Genomic DNA, 24,441 nt, shown 5'->3' with positions numbered 1-24,441 from the left:
CAATGCGGAAGGTGGGAGGTATGCGAAATCGATCTTGTTCTTGAGGCTAATTTGGAAGTGCCTTGGGTGCAGCAGAACCATTGCCGTTGACGTGTTGGGCTGCGTACTCGGCACCTGCCTTGAAGAAGGGCTCGAAGATGGCTTGTGAATCCTTGAAATCGTTGTGGACAACGTTTACGAGGTATGATGATTCAAAGATTTCTATCATGAGCTTGCGTGATGGCGTCCCTGCCTCATAGATGTTGGCCCACTTGACGCCTAGCTCGTACGCTTCATCCTGCAGGGAAATATTAGGAATGATCGTACCAGGTCAAACATGACTTGCCTTCCATGCCATGAAGCTCAGTGCCTCGACGACTGTCGGCTGGACAATCTCCTTGCCGGGGAAAACTCCCCATGTGACAGCGTTGGGTCCATCGGAGTGGGTGTTCGTCCTGAGGTCACCTTGTTTGTTGATGACGTAGTAGGTCATATTACTATCACGCTCGATATGGGCAAGCAGGAGTTCTAGTAGTTGAGGGCCGACAAAGAACTCTAGATATGCCTAACAGATGGCAGACGCAGATATTAAAAGGGAGCTCGCGTATCAAGAGTGGTGCTTACCTTCTGGTAGACGTACCCATTACTTGGACCCCAACCAAACTGTGAATCGTCGCTCCTTGCACCATTGACGGCGGGTTGAGAGTTGATTGTCAAGAAACCAAGTTCGTTCATCTTGGCGAGTTGCAAGGCGATGACAGAGGTTTCGGAAGATGCTGCTTGATTTGACCATGGGAGAGCTTTGAGACCACCCAAACAGAATTGGCTAAATAACGATGCGACTTCTGCGAATGTCTTGGGCTCGCCCCAAAGTTTCAGAGCCTCCTCCTTCTGTAGTAGAAGTTAGTAACTGAATTGGCGGCTCGTGTTATATGTTACTCGCCGTTTGTTTGAGCCAGATTCCGTATCCATCAAGCTCACCATACGCGGGACTCCGCGAGTCACCAAACCGACCGTTTGGGAATTCATCCCAGTTTTCAGTACGCGAAAGGTATGAATCGGTCCGATTCGCCCAGAAGATGGGACGGATGTTTTCTTGGCGTCGGTTCGGTGTAAGCGACTGAAAGTAATCATGAGAATAAGGCATTGAGCGGTGAGTGGTGTCCACATACTTGTCTCCAAGGCAAAGGCTTGATAGTCTCTACACGAGGCGTGAGATTTAGCTCCTCCAGCAACATCTTCGTTCCCTTCTCCAAGTTCATGGTATAAAAGTGAAGACCCTGAATGCCGAGACCAGCAGCAAGAATCTTCCGGCACATGTCTGCCACTAGCTTAGTTCCAATCTCCCGAACCTTCTCATCGTCGTTTTTATAGGGTTCTAGAGCGTCCAAGAAGAATTGCGGAATCTTGGTGTTCGCAAGAGATGTTGCTTTTAAGAAGCCATTCCACGTTTGAATAGGTGCAATACCAGGAACGATTGGTATTGTGATTCCAGCCGCTCTGACTGCCTTCACCCAATCGATGAAGACATCGACGTCATAGAACATCTGTGTGAAAATAAAGTTAACGCCTGCATCGATTTTCTCCTTGAGGTACTTCATCTCGAGGTCGCGTTCTGCGGGCGGAAGAAGCTGGAACTGAGGGAATCCAGCGACTGCGATATCGAAGTAGTCCTCATACTCGTTGTGGATGTGCTTGACTAGGTCAATACCATGCACGAAACCACCCTCGACTGCCTCCCACTCATCCTTCCCTTGAGGTGGGTCACCACGAAGGGCCAAGACGTTGCGACAGCCGGCTTTCTTTGCTTCCTGTAATAGATATTTAATTAAAGTGGTATAACAAACGGTTCGCATGCGGATACACACCTGGAGAGCAATGTCGACCTTCTCTTTAGGCATGTTCGTGCATGTCAAGTGCATGCATGTTTCTATGCCAACTGAGCCTTGACACGTCTTCACCATGTGTGCAGTTAGATCAGACGTCCGACCACCAGCATTCCTATTCAAAGGGCGTAAAGTGGTTTCTCATCATATAAGTAAACGCTTTAATACCATGTAATATCAATGAATTCTGGGCCCAATGCGGTCATGCGCTTTATACGATCAAGCAAGTTTTGGAGACCCTATGAACATATATCAGATTATTCAGATAACTGCGCATGGGATGACTGCGATGGGGTCGCACCTGGGCTGTTCGGGGCGGAAAATATTCGAATGACCACCATATTCTGCCCTCTTTGTTGGACTGCTCGATCTTTTTGCTGATTCTCATTAGTGAAGGAAGGAAAGGAGGAGACTACGATGGATAACGTTAAGAGCAAGGTCTGGGATACTTTAAGGACACTTATGGATTGCCGGGAGCGTGGATTTCTCTTAGACCTCTGCGATCATCACGTAATCGAGCGAGTTGTGCTGGCTAAGGTGCCGCTGGGCTCGGGTCAACGAAGTACAGTCTCACACATAGTCTGATCATCAGAGTTCGAAATGATGTATCGAATACAGCTGAATATAGTGTACAAGAGCGTGAGAGGTATCAGGATGCACCGAATCTTTCATTGAGACTCGGATGTGTCTAAATCGACCAATCCAAAAACAACAAAGTGAGACAATTCTTATACAACACCTGTTTGTTATCTGCTTCGAGAAGGGAATAATTTTGAAGGATGATATCGCGGGAATGATGCCATGGGTCACATACTCTCGTGAAATTCAATTCCTTCTCACGAGGAATGGCCCATGATAGAAGGGGCATGAGAAGATGCACGGAGTCATGGAAGAGTTGCCACACCCTGATTGGCAAATGCTAACCGCTCTTGGCTGCATATACCATACAGGTGGCCAGGATAATGAACGTGACAGCTGCCATAATGATATAGTGTAGTCTGCGAGCGACTGTTATCAGCATGATAAAGTCTGGGGAGCTGCAGACTTACCTGTTTACAGCAAAAAAGGCCCTGACTTTCATCAGGTCATCTAGACCTATGCGGTACTCCCAGAACGCTGCAGCGATTGTAAGCAGGGCAGCGATGAACTGAAGAATCGCGAGGGGTAAACCAAAAGACCCCAAGCTCTCAGATTCTCTCGTGCCAGGAGGTCCAGGGAGACGGATTCCAAGCAACGCCGAGGCAAACATGAGCAATAACAATAGGACGAGTTTGATATGTGTCAAGAAATTTCGCTCTAGCATACAAAAGTCGCGGACATTGCTGCCCACGATCAGTAGCGCCGTCGGCATCGTACAAGTTGAACGGCACAGACTCGGATTATCAGTGGTTTTAAGGTTCCCACTTCAACTGTCGAACGCCCATGTCACGTGAAGCATCTAAGTGAGAGAGAGCCAGAAACAACGTTGGTATCGTGGATCCGGAGTGAATCAACATGCGTGTTATAACCGCTAATCAGAGGTATTCACAGATATTGTCAAGAGGAAATAGTGATGCCGACGTTGGGGGTAGTTCTCGAGTGCAGGACTTGTATTAGTATTGCCTGACTTACTATTAACTTTGAATAATCGAATATATATACAGGGATGTACCACACTTTTACCAGCTCTATTACAAGCACGAGCGGAAGGGAGCTTGCAATGCAGTGAATAATTAATGCATTTACGCTCATACTAGTAAGATAAAAATCAATATCACGTGCCTAAAAGACGTGTGTTGTTGTGAGTTATTTGGTTGTAGTTGAGATTGCAGATCATCAGGTTTGGTTTTTCCTTCCATCCATTACGATCTTTTATGCTCTTTAAACCACATCCATAAACCGGGTAACTTACTCAAGGAACGAAGCTTATAACTAGCATGGGTTTTTTCAAGAAAATATTTTCAATTGGGAACAAGAAGTCAAAGAGACGAGAATTGGCGCATCATGATGATTCCCTGCGCTCGATACCCAAGCACCTGCAGCCGACACGAGAGGATGACGCCGAGGCAGCAGTAAGCCGACTTTTGCGATCCTCTTCTGCACGGTTTCCTGCCGAATCAGGTTCGAATTATGCATCACTTCCACCTCTCCGTGAGTAAATTACGACCAATATCTCTCTCCAATACTTATCTATTCCGTAGCTCATCCCATTGACAATGTTCTTCCGGAGCCTGCTGCATCTACGGCAACCCTTGGTAGCTTTTCTAAACGCAGTTCTTACACAGTAACTGTACACGGTCGCACAGTCCACAGCCGCACCGAGTTCCCAAATGCATACCCTCCCATGGACAGTCTTGCAACTCCGAGACGAAATTTAAACGACTCTCCACGACGTCGCTCTAAAAGCGTACCTATCACCCCCCGCGATCAGAACCGTCTTCTTCGTCTTCGCCAGGACCCATCCGTTGCTAGTTTGCTCAATGCTTATGATGAGAATGGATGTCTAGACTCTCATGTATTCTCCAATACCCCACCAGTCGCACGAGACGGGGGACTTCTGCGAAGACGTCGCACTGGCTCAACCTTTCGACAGCTATTGACCAATCCATCTGGCCCTGAGCTCTGGGACAACAGTGACATTGAATGGGCTGAGAGTGTCCTATGGTAAGCGTCATTTTCATTTTCTTCATATTTCACTTTCTGAAGATCTGCCAGCGAAACTAATGATAATTCTTGTACATCTTCCCCCGAACTTAAAACACCTCGCGATCCCCTTTTCATGCCCTCCCACTTCAATCACGCTCTCCACAGCACCACACTCTCTACTGAATGCGATACCTCTGCACCAAATCAACCCACGTTCTCCTCGCTTGATGTGGAGCTCAGTGCCTCCACTGAAATTACGCGCCGTGTCCAAGTCAATTCACCTTATGGAAATCCAATTTCTCACCAACGTGCATCGCAGATATTTGGGTTTCTCGCTGACAGGAAAAGGATATCTGAAGAACGCCCCTCGAAGCTGCCGACACGAAAAGTCACTCACCCCTCACATATCATGTTGGATCTGGCATCCAGCGACGTTCAATCCCCTCTCAGCGATACTCAATTACCTGAATCCACCCATGCCGAAATTAATTCACAGCTCGTATTTCCCTCTTCACAATCTATGCAAGCTGCGCCTCCTCTAGACGAGGAGTGGCCGCATCACATCGTACACTCAGAGTCTGAACCCGTCATTATCAACCATACTGGCCGGAGTAGTAGCAGTGGACAAAGCGGTCGAGGTCCTCGCGGTCCACGTGCTTCTACAAAGATACCCTCACGATCCAAGTCGAATCCCAGCCCGTGGTTGCAGGATGATTTGCAACATTTACCAGGCATTAAGGCTGAAGGCACTTCTTCCAGACCTGCTTTCGGAGAGAAATCAAATGGGGATGTTAGATATCCGGGCTTCGCTAGCGTCGTCAGCGGAGACGCAGCCTTTTTAATCCCTACATCCTCTCGTCCGCGCTCATCTCAGCACTCTAAAATGATTGATCTCGATGACAATAGCCAACTCCCCATCCTTGCACGCAGCAGCTTGCCACTTGATGCTTTCGCAAGTGTGTCATATCTTACAAAGGGTCGATCTCTAGTCGAGGCTTCTTCATCCGCTCAAATGCCTTCGCGAGATAAGGAGAACGATATGGTATTTCAGCTTCCCCAACCGAAGACACCCCTGCGACCCTTTGGCTTCCGTCCACCTTACTTGCAGGAAAAACCCTCGCCTGCATCATCCTCTGAGTTGTCCCCCACGGGGAAGCAGATTATGACGAATTTACGACACCAGCGGATGCAGGCACGTCAGAAGGAACGACAGACGGGTCGCTTGGGAAGCAGTCATAGTCGTATTCGGTATTGATGACTTTTGTTTGGATTTGCATCGTGTTATCGTTGTTTTTCAAAGCTTTGATATGGTTTCGCTTTTTTTCGGACTCTGTAGTGGTCATGATATACCTCCTTATGAATCTCTGAATCGATTAGTATTACAAGTAAATCCGCGCACCCAATAAAATAAACATGCGGCACTAGGCAGTGCAAAACAGAATTATATGGGAAAGGTCGATTTCCATTGTGGCCACGTGAGTAAAGGGGTTGCCTTTGTTTATCGTTCTCTCACACGCTGGCTTGGCTTGTCTACATACTCGTTATCACTGACCAGTACTTAGTTCAGCTCCGTGCAGACCAGCCGACACTGTGTTATCCCACCCCATTCTCAGCGGATACTTGACTCCTGCTGATAGCTCAACTTTCGAGTCCTTAGACCTAGACTTAGATTTATACGAGATGGTGCAGAAATATGGAGCAGTGCTCACAACCGCGGCTGGCGCGAGCGCAGGTGACAGCGAGAGTAGTACCCTTCTTGCAGGGGAAGCTGCTCCGTTCAGTACGACAGAAGGAAGGTCATGCAAGTATGCTGAGTTCTGTGAGCAACCTCTCAAATACAATTATTGGCAGCGGTGAGTGCTTTCGTCCAATGTGTAGTTTCTTGGAATTGACTAGTTTCTGTGCAGGCATGCTCACCTTCCCTTTGGTAAGATTACACAGACATGCAGGGAGTCTTCATAGGTTCATTTGATGTTATCAGGCTATGGCGTCTTCTGGTATCATACCAGGAATCCTCACATGTGTATTCTCTGGTTGTGCTGGCGCCTTCGGTTTATACCTCCTCTCCTTATCGGCTAGACACGCCCCGCATAGAAGCAGCTCTTTCTTTGCAGTTGCACAGCTTACGTTTCCGCAAGCTGCCATGTTCTTCGATGCTGCGATAGCCATCAAGTGTTTCGGAGTATCTACCAGGTGAGCGTTCTTCAACTCATTTATTTGGTAATGCTAATGATATTCAGCTATCTCATCATCATCAAGTCGCTCATGCCCAATGTTGTGGAATCGTTATACCATGATTTGACTTCACCGGACACTAATCCGCCTGCGTGGGCCTTGTCAGGTCGGAATTGGATTACAATCATTATGTTCATTCTCGTCCCTCTTGCTTTCTTTCGTCGTCTGGATAGCCTTAGATACGCAAGTTACGTTGTCCTATTCTCTGTCGGTGAGCTCAAATCCGCAGTATCATGCATTGAGACGGATGATTAAATCTGCGTGCACGCAACCCAGTATACCTCTTGGCTATTGTCATTAGATGCTACTTCAATCCTTTAGAAGGTACAGCTCCAGCTGGCGATATCCATCTCATCCACTTCACGCCGACCTTCATCTCGACGTTCCCTGTGCAAGTTTTTGCGTTCACGTGTGCCCAGAATGTATGGATTTTCTCTGCTATGACGATTAACTAAATAGTTTTTCCAGTTATTCCCCATCTTCAACGAACTGAAGACGAACTCGCAGCAGCACATGAATATTGTTATTGGGACTTCTATTGGTACTGCCATCATGATATATGAGGTCATCGCTCTCTTTGGCTATTTAACCTTTGGTTCTAATGTGAATGATTTTTTTCTGCTCGTGCATCATGTATATACTGACAGTCTTCATCAAGGTTGGCGCTAATATCATCGCCATGTATCCCTCGACATCGTTATTTATTGCTATTGGACAGCTGGCTATCGTCGTGCTCATCATGTTCTCGTATCCACTGCAAGTACAGCCTTGTAGGAATTGCTTGGACAAGATTTTTGATGTAGGAGCCCCTATCAAGGTTTCCAATAGTAATAATGACGATGAAATTGTCGATGAGGATCATGCCGTTGCCGACACGTCCCTTTTCAAACATACACTGCTGACCGCTGCTATTACCGGTGTCGGTTTCCTTATCGCGTACTTCGTTGATAACCTTGAAATGGGTATGTTTTTTGGCCGGTGTCGAGGAAATGACCGTTCTAATTTCAAAATTTGCCATACAGTGCTCTCTTTTGTTGGCGCCATTGGATCCACTACCATTTCGTTTATTCTTCCCGGCCTCCTCTTCTGGAAGGTGAGTCTCTGACCTCCGATGCTTCTCGGAGCTGTCGCTAAGGACCATGTGTTTCAGATCTCTCGAGACGATCCCAGTGTAAGCAGAGTGCTCAACAAAGCTGCCCTTGCTTTAGCAGGATACGGGTGCTGTGTATTTGTGTTCTGGTACGTAACATTGTGCATCTACTGCTTCGGGATTTTAAATCGTTTCAACAGTTTGGGTTACAATATCTATCGAATTTTTAATCCCTTAGAAATTTCTTCCCACTGACGGGATGTCCTTCAAAAAATATACGTACATGTACATTTTAGCAGAATTATAATTTGCAATCACTGATCACGTGCCCGTAAACTTACGCTAGTGTGCATCAATGCAGCATCATATTACAAGTCATGCTGAAGCGCTGACTACTTGGACCTTGGTCCAATCCTGACGAATATTTCTTCTGCAAGTATATGCTTTCCTCCTAGCCTAGCTTGTTCAATTTGCGACCACACGATTTCACAAGTCAAGCTCAAAGCCCCGATACGCTTGAATCATCAGCAGCTCACTGCTAGACCTCGATTCAGCGATCGTCGCACCTACTACGCCTGTGTTCTGACTTTTTTCGGTGAAGAGGATGGCGTGGGGTGCCTTCCCGGAGGGTGATGTTGAACGCCTGTGCTAACTCCAAGAATCTCGTCCACCTCTTGCGATCCAACAAGCGGGACATCTTTCCGAAGCGAGACCTTGACAGGATCTTTACCAGTTATGTACGCCAACGCAAACACAACGTTAAGGTCTTCCAGGATAAAATTAGCCAGAAGTCAGTCCCGAACAGAAGACCATGTAAAGCTTACCTTCCAAAGACCGGCCGCCAGTTTCGGGGAAGAAAAAGTAAACAACTGGAATGATGATTACGTTCAGGGCCGAGATAGGTTCTCCAGGAGATAGTGTTGAAAGCTGGGCCAACGACCATCACCACAACAAAGTCGAAAGTCCAGTTCGACACTTGGGAAAGATAGGTAAGTAAATTTGTCTCCGCGCATAGCTTTGCCAATCCTAAGGTCTGTGGTTTACTTTATTTTTCCTATATAATATTAACTGTATACCTCAATTACAACAGAAATCTCAAACGCCGTACAAATTATTGGTCAGGTGGCGTGACATAGAAGCCAGGATCCTTGGCAAGCGCTCTGGTGAGGATCTGCCTGCCGCTGGTCGAAACCTCCTCCACCAGAACCACACACTCCCGCGTTACTCTCAAACTCAAATTCGGAGGATGAATTTGATGACGGCGCAGACTGGTTGAACAGTGATCACAGCCTTCCCGCAGAGTTCGAGACAGTGGAGAAAGACTCATTTGTGCTTGCTGGATCTAGCGGTATCGAATTGCGTTTGCCTTTTCTACGTGAACTACTTGGTTCCAGCGCTAAACAAGCTTTGCAGCCTGCTTGTGCACCCAGCAAGAAGACTGCAGTCAAAGGCTCGTCCCAGTCTCTACCTGATCCTTCTGATTGGACAAAGTGGGAGTAATTCACCGAAATTCACTCAAATTCACATACAGTCGTTCGAATTCACGATAAATTAGCGTTCATTGACAGCCTTGTAATTTTACGGTAGTTCACACTGGTAAATCTGAGGACCTCTGGGTGTATTGTGACCTCGCCTTGTGAATGTCGGAAAATTCGAAACTCGTCGTACACTACATGCAACATGCTGTGTGGAGAAGGGTCGTGGGAAGAGGTGGATTGGGCTTGGGATTTTGGGGCCCGCTAGACTTTCATCCTGAACGCCTACGCTTCCCTAGACCACCAAATGGCTTCAATTTTCTTGTCCTGACCTTATCTTTAGACAGGTCCTTAATTTCAGTGTACAACGCCGACAAACCATTTACCGTTCAAAGTCTCTCCATGTCGTTTCGTGAGTCGCCTCTCCAGATCCCTTTCAAGTAATCTGTGAATGAGTTTCTGAATGCTGACCATGATAATTGCATTCGTTGCTGTATTTTGCTATACAGAGCCGCTATCAACCCCTTCCTTCTCCGCATCTTTTACTCCCTATATATCCTGCTCTTCATCACCATCTCCTTCATTGTCCCACACATCTTCCAGTTCTCAGCTAGAGTCGAGTCTCGCACCAAGCATGACTTCAACATCACCTCCTCTTACCGAACCAGCAAATGTCCAGTCGCCGTCGCGCTCTGATTCTGACACTTTTGCAGAGTTGGAGGGCGCTAGCAGCCTCCTTGCTGACGTCGATCCTCAGATTATTGAAGCCCTCAAAAGTAAAGATAGGATATATGTCCTGAAGCTCGGGGAGCAGATGGAGAGTTTAATCAATGACCGAAGGTGCATCTTCTTGTCTGTTCGCTGTGCATGGGGTTGTTGCGTCGCGATGTGCGACATAGCGCCGCGTGTGCTCATGCGGCGCAGTTGTTTTTACGGCTCTTTTTGATGTTGAATTAACTTTGATGCGCTGACTGCCTTCAGCTTTAGGCCTCGGCTTGATCTGATGCCTGCTACATCATATCAGCGCCTTTTGGTGCACAGATGCTCTGCCTACTATAAACTGTTGCCAGAGACTGACCCTGTAACGAAGACGATTAGCGTTCTTCTTTCAGCGGACAGTAAAATGTTTGTACATTTCTACGTAATAGTGCCGTATCTCATGCTAGTCAAATACAGCCCCACCCGTCGCATAGCGGTCCTCGTTCCTGCTCAGCCTTCAACTCATCCAACTATCAAGATTATGCGGCGATCTACTACTGACCGTGGTCGGTCGAAACCACACTCGCAGGCTGGTTCAATTGCTGGAGAAGACCCTGAGCTTTCCGATGTAGAGCCATCTGAATCTGGAAGCCAGGGTGGTCGAAGTAATGCTACTGGCAGTAGCAAGAAACATAAGACGATCGCAGAACGTGAGGCCGCGTATAACGAAGCACGTTCACGCATCTTTATGGATTTCGAGGAGAGAGAGAAATGCAAGGAGAAGGATTTAAACGCTAGCTCGTCGACGATCAGCCTTACTTCCGGTTCTGTAACGAGCGCCGGGGAGACCAGTAGCACCGGCGACATTGATGTTGAATCTGTCAGTTCCCCTACTACGGAGAGCGAGTGGTCTGGACCTGCCCGCGATAAAAAGGACAGCAAGCGTTCAAACGGGTCTACGCGAAGCCTGCGATCGAGCGCCCCTGTATTTAATGTCTGTGGTTCAAGTAGCTCCCGAGGGTCAAGAGCGCCCTCACCATCGTCTTTCAAATACCCTACTCTGTATGAACCCTCCCCGGCGGCTCCCCCGTACGATGGAGCCCAACCTCCTGTACAACCTGGCTATGTCAATCCTTATATGTACGCATACCCTCAGCCACCACCTGCCTCAAACTATATTCCTGGTTATCCTTACTACGCCCCTTACCCGTACCCTCACCCGCAAGCTCCAATGCATGTGCCAGACAACTCAGCGGCGCATGGGACAATGGAGGCGTATCCCTCTCCACAACATGCCGCGCATCCAGGCGTTTACGTACCGTACGCATGGTCACCCGCTCAGCAGCAACAATCACTTCCTCATCCTCCCATGCAACATACGGCGCAGCAACCTTCTCCTCCGTCGGTCGCGCCACCGGCATCCCAGTATTCTACATTTACGCCTCCTGTACCGCCTTATGGACCATACCCCATGTCCATGCCTGGCTACTTTCCCCAGCCCCCTCACGTTTCACATGTACAAACATCACCTCCTGCTGCTCAGAATCATGCTCACTATCCGGGCAATGGATACATGAATAGCGCTGGGAGCAACGACGCCATACCCTCGAATCGGTCTTATCCTGGTGACTTGACTCACTCACCTTCGATGGGTCCCAAGCCTCGTGGAGCTCCTCCGGCGCGCAGCGCTTGGAGTTATGGTCCAGGAGTGGGTATGGGCGGCTTTGGTGTGAACAATGTGGGCAGCCGTCCTGGTGGTGGTGAGGTGGTGGGCCCACGCTTGAGCTCATCGGTTAGTAGAAGACCCTCTGGCAACTCAAACACCAGCGCTTGTGGCAGGATATCAGCAGGTGACGAAGCATCATCAACAGCCGTAAGTTATATTACATAGCTCCGCCCTTCACTCTGTTGTTGACCTATTTCCCCCGCTGTAGTCATCTTCAACGACCTCATCCTCTTCACGAAGGACATTCACATCAACCTCATCTCAACATCCTTTACCAGCAAGACCTGATTGGGCCGTCGGCTTGAAACCCCAACCTACACTCCATGCCACTCATCCTCGGCATCATGATCACTCGATAAATTCCCGAACTATGTCTCCCGCTAGGAACAATTCCCAGCGCGGCCTTCAAAATCCATCTGTCTCACTCCAGCCCACAGATTTCCCTCCCCTGTCGTCTATGTCCCCAACGCCTGAGAAGCGCATACCGGCTGTTGCAGGTGTCTGGACGAACCTTTCATCGACTCGATCCATTCTCATGCCGGGCAATAGCACTTCACACGGAAATACACTCGCCCATCATTCCAACGCGCAATCTAGTGTGATAGGCACTCCTTCTAATACCCGACTTGAGGACACAGACGGGGGATTCGAAAGGCCGCCGCCAAAAGGAAATGTAGAGTTATTCAACCCAAAGGGTGTTTGGAAACCCGGGGGGGCTCAAAGCCGTAGTTCACCAGGGGGCTCACAGGACAAGGACAAGATCGAGAAGCTGCGCGGCGAGGCTGTTGCCAATGCCATTTTGGTTGAAAAAATGGCGATGGTATCAGTGGAAGATAATGATTCTAGTTCAAACGTGCCGAAAACTCCTCCTGTTGCTCTTTCGACTTAGGATTTAGGTGAGCTCAATCTTTACCCGGCTCGAAGTCGACCTAACGCGCTTTCAGTGATGCCGCCCCATGTTGTGTCTATTGTTCTGCGCTAGCTAAGTCTGCATGTCGTTGCTATTGTTGCATGTATTCGCACACAGGGAATCGGAAGTTGTTTTCACTAGATATATTACAAAAATGTGTAAACATATAATACAAGTCCTTTTTGCCCATGAGTATTATTTGTGTCTGCTTGCGAGTATTATTTTCGGAGGTCTTTGCCAAACAACTGTCTGAACTGGCACCCAGTGGATAAACATGACCACCCGACTACGGCACAGGCCTCAACTGGAGGATGAAGATGCTTCTGCACTTAAGCTCGGAGCAGGTATGTCTTCTTTTGCTTGTGATAACGTTACTCAACTTACTTGATAGAGTTCAACAATGCCGGTTGCTTACTGATATCCGAGGTCAAGTATCTGCTGGAAAATAGGGACAAGGATGCACCAGACACTGCGTATGACTTCTGGTTCTTCTCGTCGTTTGGTTCCTTACCTCTAACCAGTGTTTATAACAAGACCCTTGAATACGTGAAGACATTTGCGAAATTCAACACCACCGATTCTGCTAGCGCGGTGCGAGAGTCAGTTTCAGTTATTATTGATGCCCTATGCTCGCACAACTGACTTCACCTTAGAACCCTTCGACGCGAACCCGCATTGACACAATTCGAAACTGCTCAAATTGCCAATCTGTGTCCCGTCGATGCTGAGGAGGCAAAGAGCGTCATCCCAAGGTAATGCACGAGATCTTTTGTTTGTTTACATCGAGATATTGAACGTGCTTGTACAGTTTAGTAAAGATCGAGGATGACAGATTGCAGGCATTACTCGACGAGATACAGTTGATGAGGAAGTACCAGTCCTGAATGTTGCCATGTTGTCCGACGTTCATCGGTGGTCCGCTGCTTTCCTGACTTCTCATCGTCGACTTGCTCCGGTACTTCGACACCTTCAAAATGCATGCACGTCCAGCCTCGATTTGTGTGTTTCACGTCGTGGGGACTAAGCAAAGCACATCACTACTGCCCTTTGTGCGTTATCTAGGTACGAGTACTACGGGAACCATTGTAAACTGCTCCAGCATTTTAATCATGCAAATGCCTGTCTTGTAACAAAAATAAGAAGCCTAGAACAACGTCGACAATTTGATAACGCGTATGTCTCTGTTCACTAGTGAGTTTAAGTGCTAAGTACGTGAACTCGACTCCCCGACGCCAAAAAAATATTCAACGCAAGTCTTGCTTTAGCCAACTGAAAGTGCTCTGTGGACTGAGCCCTAAAAGAAATAATGGTCAGTGCTAATTAATTTGTCGTCTTAAGCACTGTCACCAAGGATGCAATCGCAGAACATGGGTGATTGAGCGTGAAGATAATTTATCTTCAATATTTCGAACCGCTGAATTACAGTGGCAATGATGAGTATCCATGCATCCAATGACTTCAGGTTGCAACACCTCTTAGACCTCTATCGGAAACAACTTTGTCGTGAAATAGGAACTGAGACGTTGTGTAGCGGATCGTCGCCAGTTAGTTTGTTTCATCATTCTCTACGGAATTTGGAATGCTACTAAGGAGTCTGAGACAGGGCACACCCATTGATCTATTTGGACACTTTGGTGTCAGGTTACATGCTCATCCGCAAAGTATACGATTCTGGAAGTGTTGCCCAATCCAATCGATCGTCAAAAAAGACATTTCCTGGCTTATGTCCTAATGAGGCGACTAGACCAAATTATTGAACTCGCAGCCCTAGTTAGCCTTCCATGTCCTCCAGGCGGGATTTATTGAGTTTGCTCTCTGTCTCCTCCTCGTCTTCTAGGGTCGGGACACCTTGTTTATCAGGGAAACTCGTCAGGTCAAACTTTCTCTTCTCCTTGAATGAATTCTCTCTCTTCTCTCCCTTCTTTATAACGGCAGCCGCAGGAATGATACCTTTCGGGTTCAAATACAGCAGATCATCACCTCCATACGAGTCGATTGAGCGCACCCACGCATCAAAACTGTTTCTTTTCATTAGTTAAGTGGCAATGAACACGATCAGAGGTACCCACACCCCGTCGCGGTCCTCAATGGACCGCATGTTATCATAAATAAAGGTCTGTTTAAATGCATCGATAGATTCTCGATGTTTTTCGAAATCAATTTCGGGTCGGTAATCTGGATGAGAAGGCTCGAGCTTCTCATTGTTCGAAGTAACTTTCTTGTTATATGAGTCAAATATCGGATACTCCAGTAGGAGACCAAGAGCAGGCATCTTTGGAATCATGACCACGCGCGGCCCGTATAACTGCAAGAAAAGTTAGACAGTAGTTGCATCAGGTAATATGAAAGCTAACCTCGTCAATGACTTGACTTGGTGTACCTGTTCTACAAGACAAGATAAGGGCAGACATCATTTTACGCTGCGACCAATTTGTCATCGTGTCACTGTTACCAAAGTACAAACCCTTACGATCTAAATAAAGTGAATAAGAGGGACGTTATCAGTGAAAACGAACTTACCTGATGCAACATAAAGCTCTGCCCGTGGAAGAGGACACTTATCCACTCAGTGTCTCCGTAGACCGCAGGATCAGAAATCTGTCGAGATGTTGTGTGAGGTTGACAAACTACAATCTCACCAGCCTACCTCAATTTTCCACATATGCCGCTGATTACTGCGATCTCCGAACTCGCGTCCAATAGTAAAGTTGTGGAAGTTATGTGTTCCTTCGAACTTATTTGCAGTCTGACGGATGAGCTCTACCTGGTCTGAACTTATCCTCCATGAGCGCTTGCGTAGGAGGTCATCCATAGGAGTGGAAGAATGAGAGTCAGGTGCACTCCAGAAGCAGTGAGCGGAAGCATCTAGAGGGACCACGCCCTGCATGGACTGTGCATGCTTTTCATATGCACGCTGAAATCCTGACTCCGGCTTTGGAGGTATAAGGAGATACGACGGAAAGAAGTATGTATACTTGCGGCTGTCGCAAGACCTGAAAGAAAGCTTGTAAATGAACGATGTGAAATGACACTCGTGAACCCACATGCGAGCATTGAATGAATTTTGCACGCGGACCTGAACCACTTCAAAGTTAATTCCTTCCTTGAAAAGGAGAGAATGCATACGGAGCCCCAAACACGAATCTCTTGTGGGAGTTCTTCGTTTACACGTGCCACCCAGTCTTCCACCCCAGGAATCGCGGTGATCAGTTTCATAGATACCAGGTTGCCAGCTGCGTGGACTCCCGCATCAGTGCGAGCAGCCCGCCCTAGATTTACCTGGAGATATGAATGGCTCTGAACAACACATCATGACATGCGCCATGCAAGTGTCATACCTTTACGGGGTCGTCCGCATTGTCCGACGAGACTGCTCCGGCACGCACGAGTGCGTCGAACAGGACACCTTCAATCGTCCGCACGTCGGGTTGTCTGTCATTACACACGCATGTTCAGCAGTCCAGGGATAGCAGGAGGACAGGAAAAAAATATAAATATTTTGCCTAGTAGGCGGAGATAGAGGACAGGAAAAGAAACTGCCAAAAATCTGCAGACGAAAGAGAAAATCCAAAATTGAGCGTACATTTGCATTCCATTGCATCCCGTCCCGCAGAACCCAATAAGCAATGCGCTCTGTCTCTTAGGCAGGCGCGGGGCTCTAGGGCCCTGCTCGTCACCCTCTTTTTCGCCATCTTTATCTTGATTACGCGTCCCACGTCTGCGTCCCTTGTTCTTCGTATCTTTGGCTTTTCCCCGCCTGGACTTCGCCCAGCCCGCTGCATCGCGCGGCTTTCCTTGCTTCGTATCAGCGGCAGGAGTATCGGAAGGACCTTCATGCTCGGTTGAATGTAATGTCTTCTCGGGCTCCTCGTGTTCAATCCTCATGCGTTTGAAGGACTCTGAGCTCCCTGCTTGCATTTCGGTGACTGGTCGTTTGGCAGGGGGAGAATGTGGCTGCTCTGAGCCCTGCAGGTCATACATGACGTATATGTTCCTCCTACACAATGTCTATTTTTGATGTAAGATCAGCCAGACAATAGACCGGTGAACATACCAGTTGTGGTGCCCGATGAAGGGTGTACTGAAAAAGTCTCCACATATAATCGAGTTCGAATTTCAGAAGATGCCGATTATGGTGATCGCAAAGTTACTTGGAACATGTGTGCATGAAACCCAAAAAACAGACTTTTATAAGACGAGGGAAGGCTGCAGCTGGCCTGGTCGTCCATTCTAATAAAAATCAATATATTTACTGATAACAATGTGAGGATATAGTATGGTCTAATGATGCTCTGTACATGTGTAGATGTAAATCCGCGAAAGGCTTGCGTCACGCTTGCCCATATAGGTGTACCACCCGCTCCTCGCATCGCCTATAATTATCCACGAGACCATCATACACCTTGGTCACCTCACCTTTCGGAGTTGCAACCATTTTCATCCTCTCCACCTGACCCATTTCCATTGTCATCCCCTCGAAGCTCCCACTCGGGCCCCCAACTTGTGCCTTCCACCACGCAAACTTCGCAAGCATTGCGCCTCCCGTCCCCGCAGCCTCTTTGCTCTCTGCAACGTAAACATGCATCCCAAACACGTCAGCGGCAAGTTGCCGGATCGTCTGGTTTGCCGATGAACCACCAGTGATGATCAGCCGCTGCAGTGGGGGTGAATGCGCTGGAAGAATAGCAGCAATGCGAGATTTGATGCTGAGGAATTGGCTCTCGAGGATTGCGCGTGCATGCTGTGGGGCATCTGGCTGCAGTCCATGCACTAGTTGTGGTTCTTCAGCATCTTTGCACTGGAACATGAATTCGCCCTGGACTCCTGGAGGAATGATCTCGGGGAGGGGAAAGTAGAATCCCATGAACCCAGAGTTACCATGCGGTGATTGCTCCACGATATCGTTGTACCTTACCCAGTCTGCGCCAGCACAGCGGTCGCGGATCTGCTCTCGCGCAAGAGCACCATTCTTGTAGCAAAGCATCGCAATCTGCGCATCGAGAGTTGTAGGGTGCGAGAGGAGGTGCGATGTAGTAAAACGGGCGGGAGGCGAGTTGGCAGGAGGAATGCTCAACAGAAGTGTTGTGCTCGTGCCTAGAGACAGGATTGCATCACCTGGTGCTGAAATGGAAACGACGGTTGCAGGGTTATCACCTGTGAACGGTGCAATTATGCAATCTACAGATACTACAGATGAGCACTATTGCCATCCAACGAAGAGTGAAATGCGGACCTGGGTTGAATCCCCAGCGCTCAACCCACCACTTGGAGATGCGTCCAAGAATGGTGCCACCGACGACAGGCTCAGGGCCAATTTTAGCGCGTAGTTCGGGACCGCCGCATGCTTTAAGGAGTGCATCATCCCACTTACATGTGAGTACATTCATTAGGTTCATCCCGCTCGCATCAGAGACCTCGATCGGAGCGATATGCCCAAGGAACAGTGAAGGGATGAACGACGAGACAAGAGATATACGTGCAGAGTCACGGTAGGCGGCGGGTTTGAGGCGACGGATCTTCGTAGAGCAAGAATTGATGCTCAATCATTGGTCACTGGTAATAAAGTATGCACTACGCACCCGGGCAATTTGGGGTCCTGTGAACCGCTCATAGGCTCTGCTTCCCGTAAGATCTGCAAGTACATGGGGACCACCGACAGCAGCCTCAAGGTCACGGCAGTCCTTGGTTGTCGAAGAGTCCTGCCAGATGGGTGCATTGGGCAATGCAAATGCACAGGGTGCGAGATGGCCCAGGTCAGCCAGAGAACGTTTGGGATCCATCGCAGCAAGGGCCTTCTCGGCCCCCTTGGACCAGTACACCGAACCGTGTTGCTTGATTCACATATGAATCAGCTTCACCTCACACTAAAACTGTATAAACGCACTTGTCCAGCACCAGATATACTAGCAATAGCACTGACGTCAACACCAGCATTTTTGACGCGCCGCATGACGAGATCGATAGCTTCGAGCCACATGAGCACGGGGCTCGTAACCTCACCTTCATCTGGGCCATTGACTGCACCATTCGTTGTGCCATAAGCGGGAAGGTCGCGATCGAAATGCACGGCGCTCTCATGCACGATGGAGGTATCCTCCGCGATCACGATTGCCTTTAGCTGTTGAGTGGACAAGTCAAAGCCTAGGAAGAGAGGAGAAGACACCATCTTGGTACTGAAAATGAAAGTCTGGAATGAAACGGGACATGTGGCGGACGTTTTATTGACAGCGGGGAATTTAGATGGTCCGTGTGCAAAACTATCAGACCATGAGTATGGCCATGGAACCACTCAAGTTCGGATCCATCGCAGTGTACGTCAACTGGGTTGGCCGGGTATGCTGAACACAATCATCACTATTCAAGGTGCGAGCTTTTTGCAATACAGTAAGTACGCTGTGAAATTCACTGGATAAATGTTAATGTGGGGACATGCCTTGTCTTTGTTAGCTCAGAATGTGATCCCATGAGCTTCACTAAGCGAGTTGTCGTGACGTTCTACATAAGCCCTGTTGATTTTATGAACACGTGACTGTTATAATAATACACAATTGTCAATAACACATCACTTTGCAATCTTTATGTCACCCAATTACCACGATCTCCTCCACCATGAGCGTTGTTATCATTGGTTTCCTTTCAGTCTCTTGCTTTAAACAGGTTGTCGTCGACAGGTCCGGTCCAAAGAAGAGAAGGTTTCTGCTGGCCTCGTTGTATACTTAGTACTCCGAGTCTGTCTGCTTTTCAACGATCACGCTGGTTCCCGCCGCCCACAAAGCTGCACAAATCCTCAGCAACGAGAATAAGCACATGCCCGCCGTTTCCAAGGATGATGATAGCTCCTTTAATTCTCCATACGCTAATGACACCAACGTGGCCACTCCGTTACTACGCCTCAGTCTGTCGAACCATCTTATTTTAAGCCATTTTCATCTACATCTCAATCGCGTTTAATCGAATAGACGGGAAACATATATGCCTTAACCTCTACTTGCATGCCTAATGATAATTCCCCTCATTTGCAGTCATTCCAGTTTCTATCTCAACTTGAATTCCGTATAATCGAATCGACAAAAACAATACCCGAGTCCGCCCCGATCACGCATTCTGATGTCTGCACTCCTTGCATCATTCTCACTTTCGCCAGACCTCTACTGCAAACGCTTGTCTATTGATTCCAACATCACTCTTGTACCCCATGAGAACGACTGGGTTAGTATCGACATCTTCTCGGACGATGCCCTGGTCCTCGACGAACGTCAGTCGTTTAGTGATGACATTAGCACTTTCTGCGAGATAAGATGCAGCGTAATCTCAACTAGACTAAACTTGCATCTGATCATGTGTTTACTAATAACTCCCAGAATGATAACTTCCCCTAGCTGACCAGCTCGCAGTCGCACTATATCACTTCGGACATCACGGTAATGGGGCCAGCATGCAGGGATTTACAGCGTAAAATCTGATTTAGAACCGCGTGAAGCGCCTCTGGAGGCTCTTTAACGATGATAATGTTCACGAGTCATGGACCTTGCTATGTCTCCGGTATTGTAAACTGCGAGCTCATTTTTTCGTCCAATCATTGACAGACTTGGCACTACGGATGAGGGCGGTCCTACTTAAATTTGGGGTGTATATTTATGTGATTGATCCGGAAACTGATTGGAGTGAGTCGGAAATAGATTTGGTTGGTTACAAAAGGGACAGACCTGGCGCTACGGATGAGGTTAAATTTGGGGTGTCGACTCCGAAGTACGAAGTTGAATATCTCACTGGAAGATATCCGGCGAGTCCCAGTACGGTCGACGAGGTTGATCTAATCTGTCATAGACTAAGGGTGTAGAAGTCCAGACGGGAAGGTGGAGTTTGAAATTAGTTAGAACAAGTGGGTCATTTTCGCCTGTTTCGCCTGATTTAAAACTTGATTAACCTAGCGACTCACGCGGTCCTTTCCTTCTTTGCCGCTCGCAACTCTGAGCAGTATGCTGCACGAAAATCGCCCGGAAATATCTTAAACCCCTGATCTGGCTGCCTGTTGCGCATCGAATCATTTTTAATTTTGTGTTAGATCCTGCACTGAAACGTCTGACGGAGTGCGATTAACAGCATAACGATGTTCAATTCCACATTGAATCAGTGCGTGAGATGTGAGATTGTGGCTACAATGGGAGCTGTGTTTGGAAGGTATGTGTGTGAGAAGATCATGATGATATGCACAAAATAAAAAGATGAACATGAACGTGATGTCAGTGGCCTGGGTCTGGACCCGTGTTTGATGAGATATTTCGATTGAGTAGCGTCCGGTTAAAGTTTTGCTAAGGTGAAACATCTTAGTAGATGCATCTTATACTTTGACCTCGGGCGCGGTTTTGTCGTGAGGTCGTGAATCGTCTTTCGACATTAGTAATGGAACGTTTGTATCAGAAGAAGACTTACGGTTGGGTGGAGTCGTCTGCTGCTGCTGAACAGGTGCGGTGATAATTTCAGCTGGTGAAATGACTTTGTTCATGTCTGGTGATGGGATGACCGGCGATGAAATGTTGCTCGTGACTGGCGACGATTCGGAAGAGGCAGATGAAGCCGCCTCTTGAGTTTGAAAGATGTCGCGCAAGTCGTACGAGCTTTTCTTTTTCTTCAATATGGGAGGACGACCCCTATCACGACCGCGCAGCTCTGGAAGTTCTTTTCTTTCACCTTTCTCTTCCATACAGTCTTCCACGATCTTTTTTTGGTCTATGTGTATTGCTTGGTCGATTTCAGGACGCTTGAAATGAGGGTTTGGGTCGCCGTCAGTTTTTACATCGCACTCTCCGCTGGCAGTGCGGCAGGTCATGGCAGGTCATGGATCCGGATAATGGAGTTGGGAGTTGAAAGCCCCTTTAAAATTTCGTGTGCAGAGTTCAGGACCTGAGATCTTTGAGTTTTCGCCACGTAAACAGTTTTTGTCCTGTTTAGGCAGTACCGGCGGGATGAATGCCCGTTACAATCGGAGGTAATAGGCACCCCTATTAGGCTGAAAAGGACCCCGAGGAGGGACACCAGGGGTCACTGTATCCGTAAATCGGTCTGCTTTCACCGAAATTTTTCATTTGCTGGCTTGTCACTCACGTGTTACCTGAGAAAGCTTTGTCATCAAAAGTCGAGTAGGGCGTTCCTTGCATCGAGCAAAGACTTGTTAGATCCAACAAACTGCTCGAAGACATCGACTTGATCGACATTGGCGATTTAAATTTTGGTTGTCTTGATCGTCATTCGCAGGGACGCCAAAATTATTCACACTCGCTAGGTTGCCAACCATCAAAGCAGCAACGGTTACCAGCAGCCGCGATGAGTGTCCATCGACACACGCCATCTTCAACACGCCGTCAAAGTAAAATCACAATAGAATATCATCGTCCTTCAAGAGAGAGCGTTCAAGAATACACGGATCTACTAGCGGACCCAGCTCTAGCTGCTGCTACAGTAGCTCAAGCGGCTACTTACAGTTACAAAGATCCTTATTCAACAAGTTCTTTGCCTTCATTAACTCCTTCTCGCTCTGCACCACAACCACCATCAACCCGCAGTAAAACACCAATCGATCCCTCTTCGCCAAAAGTTAGGAATAGTCTTCACAAAGCACAGTCAAGAGGAAGGAAACATAGCCTTTCAGCTCCAGATCCTTTCGCTGCAGCTCCAATAAAACAACAAATGTCTCCTGCTCCTCCTACTCGTCCAAGTAGAGCAAACACCGCAACTCTGAACGATATCTTCACAAGCAGTAGCCCCATCGCAACACGTCGTTTATCAGTACCAATCACAGATACTCCATACACTTCAGAGCCAGTCGACATCCTACCCGATCTACCCGCAATCACAAGCACAAATTCCGGTACTCGCAGTCGTAGTGCCACTACCGTAAAGCTCAAAAAGGGTGGCATGCTAGGCGGCATGTTCGACTTCCTTGCTCCTTCAAAGCGTCCAGAAATCAGCACTCCTTACGATCCTGTTCACCTCACACACGTTGGTTTTAACTCTTCTACAGGCGAGTTCACAGGTCTCCCAAAGGAATGGCAGCAGCTACTCCAAGAATCTGGTATCAGCAGGAGCGAACAAGAAAAGAACCCCCAGGCAGTTATGGAAATCGTAAAGTTCTATCAAGAAGGAAGAGGCGACGTATGGGACAAGATGGGTGCCGTAGGCGTTGAGCAATCCACAAGTGCCAACGAAGGTTTCGTTAACCCAGTATGCCCCACTTTCTTTATCTCCGCTCACCTAATCCTGTGTCCTTCTAGCGCAACGCCCCTCAACCACCCAAAAAGCCCGTTCCCTCCCCTTCCATTCCCTATGCCCCATCACCCGCCACGACCCCCATCCGCCCAGCACCCGCCCTTCCAGCAGCAGCACTCGACCGCAGCACATCCCAACGAGCTCCCCCCAAATCATCTAAATCCCAGGACCTGGGACGTGCCAACACAACCATGACCCGGGTCCGATCCCCCAGCATCGGCACCAGTCAGACTGATCTCAGCACCAAAGGCCAAAGAGACCGCGACCGGGATCGTGACCGTGACCGTGACCGTGAAAGAGAACGTGAAAGGGATCGTGACCAGCCCAAGCCCGCACCACAACCCCCACAACCCCCAACCCTCGCAAAGCAAGCTGGCATCGCTACCCCGCGTCGCAGAGAGAAAAAGGGCGGCGGTGACAAGGAAGATGATATCATTAAGCGGCTGCAGCAGATATGCACCGATGCGGATCCGACTAAGCTATACCGAAACCTCGTCAAGATCGGGCAAGGGTGAGTGGTACTGTCTTTTTCTTTCCTTTACTGAGCTCTTTGCAGTGCCTCTGGAGGCGTGTACACAGCATACCAAGTTGGCACCAATTTATCAGTCGCGATCAAGCAAATGGACCTGGATAAACAACCCAAGAAAGACCTCATCATCAACGAGATCCTCGTCATGCGCGCTTCTCGACACCCGAACATCGTAAACTACATCGACTCGTTTTTGCACAAGAACGATCTTTGGGTTGTGATGGAGTATATGGAGGGCGGGAGCTTGACAGATGTTGTTACTGCGAACTTAATGACAGAGGGCCAGATTGCTGCTGTGAGTAGGGAGACGTGCCAGGGGTTGGAGCATCTCCATCGCCATGGCGTTATTCATAGGGATATCAAGAGTGATAACGTGTTGTTGAGCCTTGGAGGGGATATTAAACTCAGTGGGTAGCTTTCTTGCGTGTGGACGTGTCGTTTTGACGTGCCTTGCAGCGGACTTTGGGTTCTGCGCACAGATTTCAGATCCTGCGAGCTCAAAGCGCACGACGATGGTAGGCACGCCTTATTGGATGGCTCCGGAGGTGGTGACGAGGAAAGAGTACGGACCCAAGGTTGATATCTGGAGTTTGGGGATCATGGCCATCGGTATGTATTTTTCTTCTTTTATTCGTTTTGTGCTTTACCGAAGATATCTATCTATGTAGAAATGATAGAAGGCGAACCCCCATATCTCAACCAAAACCCACTTAAAGCGCTCTATTTGATCGCTACGAACGGAACGCCTACGATTGCGAACCCCGAGGCACTTTCGTCAGTATTTAGTGATTATCTTGCAAAGACGTTGGAAGTGGACGCTGAGAAACGGCCTACGGCGAGTGAGTTGTTGCAGGTGTGTCGCCTCGGTTTCAGTTACTTGTAAATTGGACCTCATGTTGTTTTTTTACTTGAAGCATCCATTCTTTAAACAGTGCGAACCGCTCCGCACGCTTTCACCGCTTATCAAAGCTGCGCGGGAGATCGCTAAGAACAAGTGATCTGCTCGTTTCCCATCCCATTC

General features: G+C 48.2%; 10 protein-coding genes across 10 annotated transcripts; 5 read left to right on the top strand and 5 right to left on the bottom strand.

Moving 5' to 3' along the window:
• Window positions 1-46: 46 nt before the first annotated feature.
• Window positions 47-2,585, bottom strand: EDB93DRAFT_1304579 (methylenetetrahydrofolate reductase-domain-containing protein; the record flags this gene model as incomplete). Its single annotated transcript, XM_041454730.1, has 8 exons — window positions 2,167-2,585; window positions 2,034-2,104; window positions 1,848-1,980; window positions 1,152-1,790; window positions 923-1,099; window positions 604-870; window positions 326-544; window positions 47-277 (listed from the first exon to the last, which is right to left on the bottom strand). Exons 1-8 carry the CDS (start codon window positions 2,251-2,253, stop codon window positions 47-49), a joined length of 1,824 nt encoding a protein of 607 aa, XP_041311519.1. The 5' UTR covers window positions 2,254-2,585.
• Window positions 2,442-3,413, bottom strand: EDB93DRAFT_1124583 (uncharacterized protein). Its single transcript, XM_041448688.1, has 2 exons — window positions 2,915-3,413; window positions 2,442-2,863 (listed from the first exon to the last, which is right to left on the bottom strand). Exons 1-2 carry the CDS (start codon window positions 3,214-3,216, stop codon window positions 2,785-2,787), a joined length of 381 nt encoding a protein of 126 aa, XP_041311518.1. The 5' UTR covers window positions 3,217-3,413; the 3' UTR covers window positions 2,442-2,784.
• Window positions 3,414-3,672: 259 nt separating this feature from the next.
• Window positions 3,673-5,928, top strand: EDB93DRAFT_1220932 (uncharacterized protein). The gene is made up of 3 exons (XM_041451145.1): window positions 3,673-3,995; window positions 4,046-4,508; window positions 4,560-5,928. The coding sequence occupies exons 1-3, from the start codon at window positions 3,782-3,784 to the stop codon at window positions 5,743-5,745; spliced, it is 1,863 nt and encodes a 620-aa protein (XP_041311517.1). The 5' UTR covers window positions 3,673-3,781; the 3' UTR covers window positions 5,746-5,928.
• A 76-nt stretch (window positions 5,929-6,004) lies between these two features.
• On the top strand, window positions 6,005-8,151 carry EDB93DRAFT_1124579 (transmembrane amino acid transporter protein-domain-containing protein). The gene is made up of 11 exons (XM_041448687.1): window positions 6,005-6,265; window positions 6,297-6,343; window positions 6,387-6,391; window positions 6,472-6,683; window positions 6,731-6,936; window positions 7,002-7,147; window positions 7,194-7,328; window positions 7,384-7,687; window positions 7,748-7,818; window positions 7,876-7,964; window positions 8,016-8,151. The coding sequence occupies exons 1-11, from the start codon at window positions 6,171-6,173 to the stop codon at window positions 8,068-8,070; spliced, it is 1,365 nt and encodes a 454-aa protein (XP_041311516.1). The 5' UTR covers window positions 6,005-6,170; the 3' UTR covers window positions 8,071-8,151.
• Window positions 8,152-9,566: 1,415 nt separating this feature from the next.
• On the top strand, window positions 9,567-12,817 carry EDB93DRAFT_1124574 (uncharacterized protein). Its single transcript, XM_041448686.1, has 5 exons — window positions 9,567-9,702; window positions 9,800-10,130; window positions 10,272-10,415; window positions 10,467-11,862; window positions 11,924-12,817. The coding sequence occupies exons 1-5, from the start codon at window positions 9,693-9,695 to the stop codon at window positions 12,602-12,604; spliced, it is 2,562 nt and encodes an 853-aa protein (XP_041311515.1). The 5' UTR covers window positions 9,567-9,692; the 3' UTR covers window positions 12,605-12,817.
• A 44-nt stretch (window positions 12,818-12,861) lies between these two features.
• On the top strand, window positions 12,862-13,814 carry EDB93DRAFT_1124570 (HRDC-like protein). Its single transcript, XM_041448685.1, has 5 exons — window positions 12,862-12,969; window positions 13,017-13,098; window positions 13,147-13,224; window positions 13,279-13,377; window positions 13,434-13,814. Exons 1-5 carry the CDS (start codon window positions 12,900-12,902, stop codon window positions 13,507-13,509), a joined length of 405 nt encoding a protein of 134 aa, XP_041311514.1. The 5' UTR covers window positions 12,862-12,899; the 3' UTR covers window positions 13,510-13,814.
• Window positions 13,815-14,140: 326 nt separating this feature from the next.
• On the bottom strand, window positions 14,141-16,898 carry EDB93DRAFT_1124564 (pseudouridine synthase). The gene is made up of 10 exons (XM_041448684.1): window positions 16,680-16,898; window positions 16,209-16,633; window positions 15,964-16,057; window positions 15,752-15,904; window positions 15,670-15,701; window positions 15,273-15,618; window positions 15,146-15,223; window positions 14,980-15,045; window positions 14,695-14,930; window positions 14,141-14,643 (listed from the first exon to the last, which is right to left on the bottom strand). The coding sequence occupies exons 1-10, from the start codon at window positions 16,722-16,724 to the stop codon at window positions 14,397-14,399; spliced, it is 1,722 nt and encodes a 573-aa protein (XP_041311513.1). The 5' UTR covers window positions 16,725-16,898; the 3' UTR covers window positions 14,141-14,396.
• On the bottom strand, window positions 16,856-19,124 carry EDB93DRAFT_1319309 (uncharacterized protein). The gene is made up of 5 exons (XM_041454877.1): window positions 19,059-19,124; window positions 18,510-18,995; window positions 18,205-18,456; window positions 17,859-18,141; window positions 16,856-17,803 (listed from the first exon to the last, which is right to left on the bottom strand). Exons 2-5 carry the CDS (start codon window positions 18,789-18,791, stop codon window positions 16,956-16,958), a joined length of 1,665 nt encoding a protein of 554 aa, XP_041311512.1. The 5' UTR covers window positions 18,792-18,995; window positions 19,059-19,124; the 3' UTR covers window positions 16,856-16,955.
• Window positions 19,125-19,756: 632 nt separating this feature from the next.
• EDB93DRAFT_1335158 (uncharacterized protein) lies at window positions 19,757-21,550 on the bottom strand (the record flags this gene model as incomplete). Its single annotated transcript, XM_041455304.1, has 5 exons — window positions 21,059-21,550; window positions 20,565-20,654; window positions 20,396-20,531; window positions 20,010-20,032; window positions 19,757-19,911 (listed from the first exon to the last, which is right to left on the bottom strand). The coding sequence occupies exons 1-5, from the start codon at window positions 21,453-21,455 to the stop codon at window positions 19,757-19,759; spliced, it is 801 nt and encodes a 266-aa protein (XP_041311511.1). The 5' UTR covers window positions 21,456-21,550.
• A 399-nt stretch (window positions 21,551-21,949) lies between these two features.
• EDB93DRAFT_1078419 (STE/STE20/PAKA protein kinase) lies at window positions 21,950-24,418 on the top strand (the record flags this gene model as incomplete). Its single annotated transcript, XM_041445386.1, has 6 exons — window positions 21,950-22,846; window positions 22,897-23,402; window positions 23,448-23,827; window positions 23,877-24,029; window positions 24,089-24,273; window positions 24,335-24,418. 6 exons carry the CDS (start codon window positions 21,950-21,952, stop codon window positions 24,416-24,418), a joined length of 2,205 nt encoding a protein of 734 aa, XP_041311510.1.
• Between the last annotated feature and the right edge of the window lie 23 nt (window positions 24,419-24,441).

Source organism: Suillus bovinus (assembly GCF_016758785.1).
Source record: "Suillus bovinus strain UH-Sbo-P2 chromosome Unknown EDB93scaffold_7, whole genome shotgun sequence".
NCBI classification, from domain to species: domain Eukaryota; kingdom Fungi; phylum Basidiomycota; class Agaricomycetes; order Boletales; family Suillaceae; genus Suillus; species Suillus bovinus.
Note: the sequence above shows the minus strand (reverse complement) of the source record. Positions and strands in the feature narration are given on the sequence as shown.

Bases quoted from the DNA above. Each gene is read 5' to 3' on its own strand.
- EDB93DRAFT_1124574 (XM_041448686.1), top strand. The intron at 10,131-10,271 runs GTGCATCTTCTT...GACTGCCTTCAG, and splicing joins AGTTTAATCAATGACCGAAG to CTTTAGGCCTCGGCTTGATC. The intron at 10,416-10,466 runs GTTTGTACATTT...AGTCAAATACAG, and splicing joins CTTTCAGCGGACAGTAAAAT to CCCCACCCGTCGCATAGCGG.
- EDB93DRAFT_1220932 (XM_041451145.1), top strand. From the start codon at position 3,782: ATGGGTTTTTTCAAGAAAATATTTTCAATTGGGAACAAGAAGTCAAAG. The intron at 3,996-4,045 runs GTGAGTAAATTA...TCTATTCCGTAG, and splicing joins TGCATCACTTCCACCTCTCC to CTCATCCCATTGACAATGTT. The intron at 4,509-4,559 runs GTAAGCGTCATT...AAGATCTGCCAG, and splicing joins TGGGCTGAGAGTGTCCTATG to CGAAACTAATGATAATTCTT.
- EDB93DRAFT_1319309 (XM_041454877.1), bottom strand. From the start codon at position 18,791: ATGGTGTCTTCTCCTCTCTTCCTAGGCTTTGACTTGTCCACTCAACAG. The intron at 18,142-18,204 runs GTGCGTAGTGCA...TGCTCTACGAAG, and splicing joins CAGGACCCCAAATTGCCCGG to ATCCGTCGCCTCAAACCCGC. The intron at 17,804-17,858 runs GTCCGCATTTCA...TAGTATCTGTAG, and splicing joins GCGCTGGGGATTCAACCCAG to ATTGCATAATTGCACCGTTC.
- EDB93DRAFT_1124579 (XM_041448687.1), top strand. From the start codon at position 6,171: ATGGTGCAGAAATATGGAGCAGTGCTCACAACCGCGGCTGGCGCGAGC. The intron at 6,266-6,296 runs GTTCAGTACGAC...AGGTCATGCAAG, and splicing joins CTTGCAGGGGAAGCTGCTCC to TATGCTGAGTTCTGTGAGCA. The intron at 7,329-7,383 runs GTGAATGATTTT...GTCTTCATCAAG, and splicing joins ATTTAACCTTTGGTTCTAAT to GTTGGCGCTAATATCATCGC.
- EDB93DRAFT_1124583 (XM_041448688.1), bottom strand. From the start codon at position 3,216: ATGCCGACGGCGCTACTGATCGTGGGCAGCAATGTCCGCGACTTTTGT. The intron at 2,864-2,914 runs GTAAGTCTGCAG...AGTCGCTCGCAG, and splicing joins GCCTTTTTTGCTGTAAACAG to ACTACACTATATCATTATGG.
- EDB93DRAFT_1124570 (XM_041448685.1), top strand. From the start codon at position 12,900: ATGACCACCCGACTACGGCACAGGCCTCAACTGGAGGATGAAGATGCT. The intron at 12,970-13,016 runs GTATGTCTTCTT...CTTACTTGATAG, and splicing joins TGCACTTAAGCTCGGAGCAG to AGTTCAACAATGCCGGTTGC. The intron at 13,225-13,278 runs GTCAGTTTCAGT...ACTTCACCTTAG, and splicing joins TCTGCTAGCGCGGTGCGAGA to AACCCTTCGACGCGAACCCG.
- EDB93DRAFT_1124564 (XM_041448684.1), bottom strand. From the start codon at position 16,724: ATGTGGAGACTTTTTCAGTACACCCTTCATCGGGCACCACAACTG. The intron at 15,619-15,669 runs GTGGGTTCACGA...GCTTTCTTTCAG, and splicing joins AATTCATTCAATGCTCGCAT to GTCTTGCGACAGCCGCAAGT. The intron at 14,931-14,979 runs GTTAGCTTTCAT...CTTTTCTTGCAG, and splicing joins CAAGTCAAGTCATTGACGAG to TTATACGGGCCGCGCGTGGT.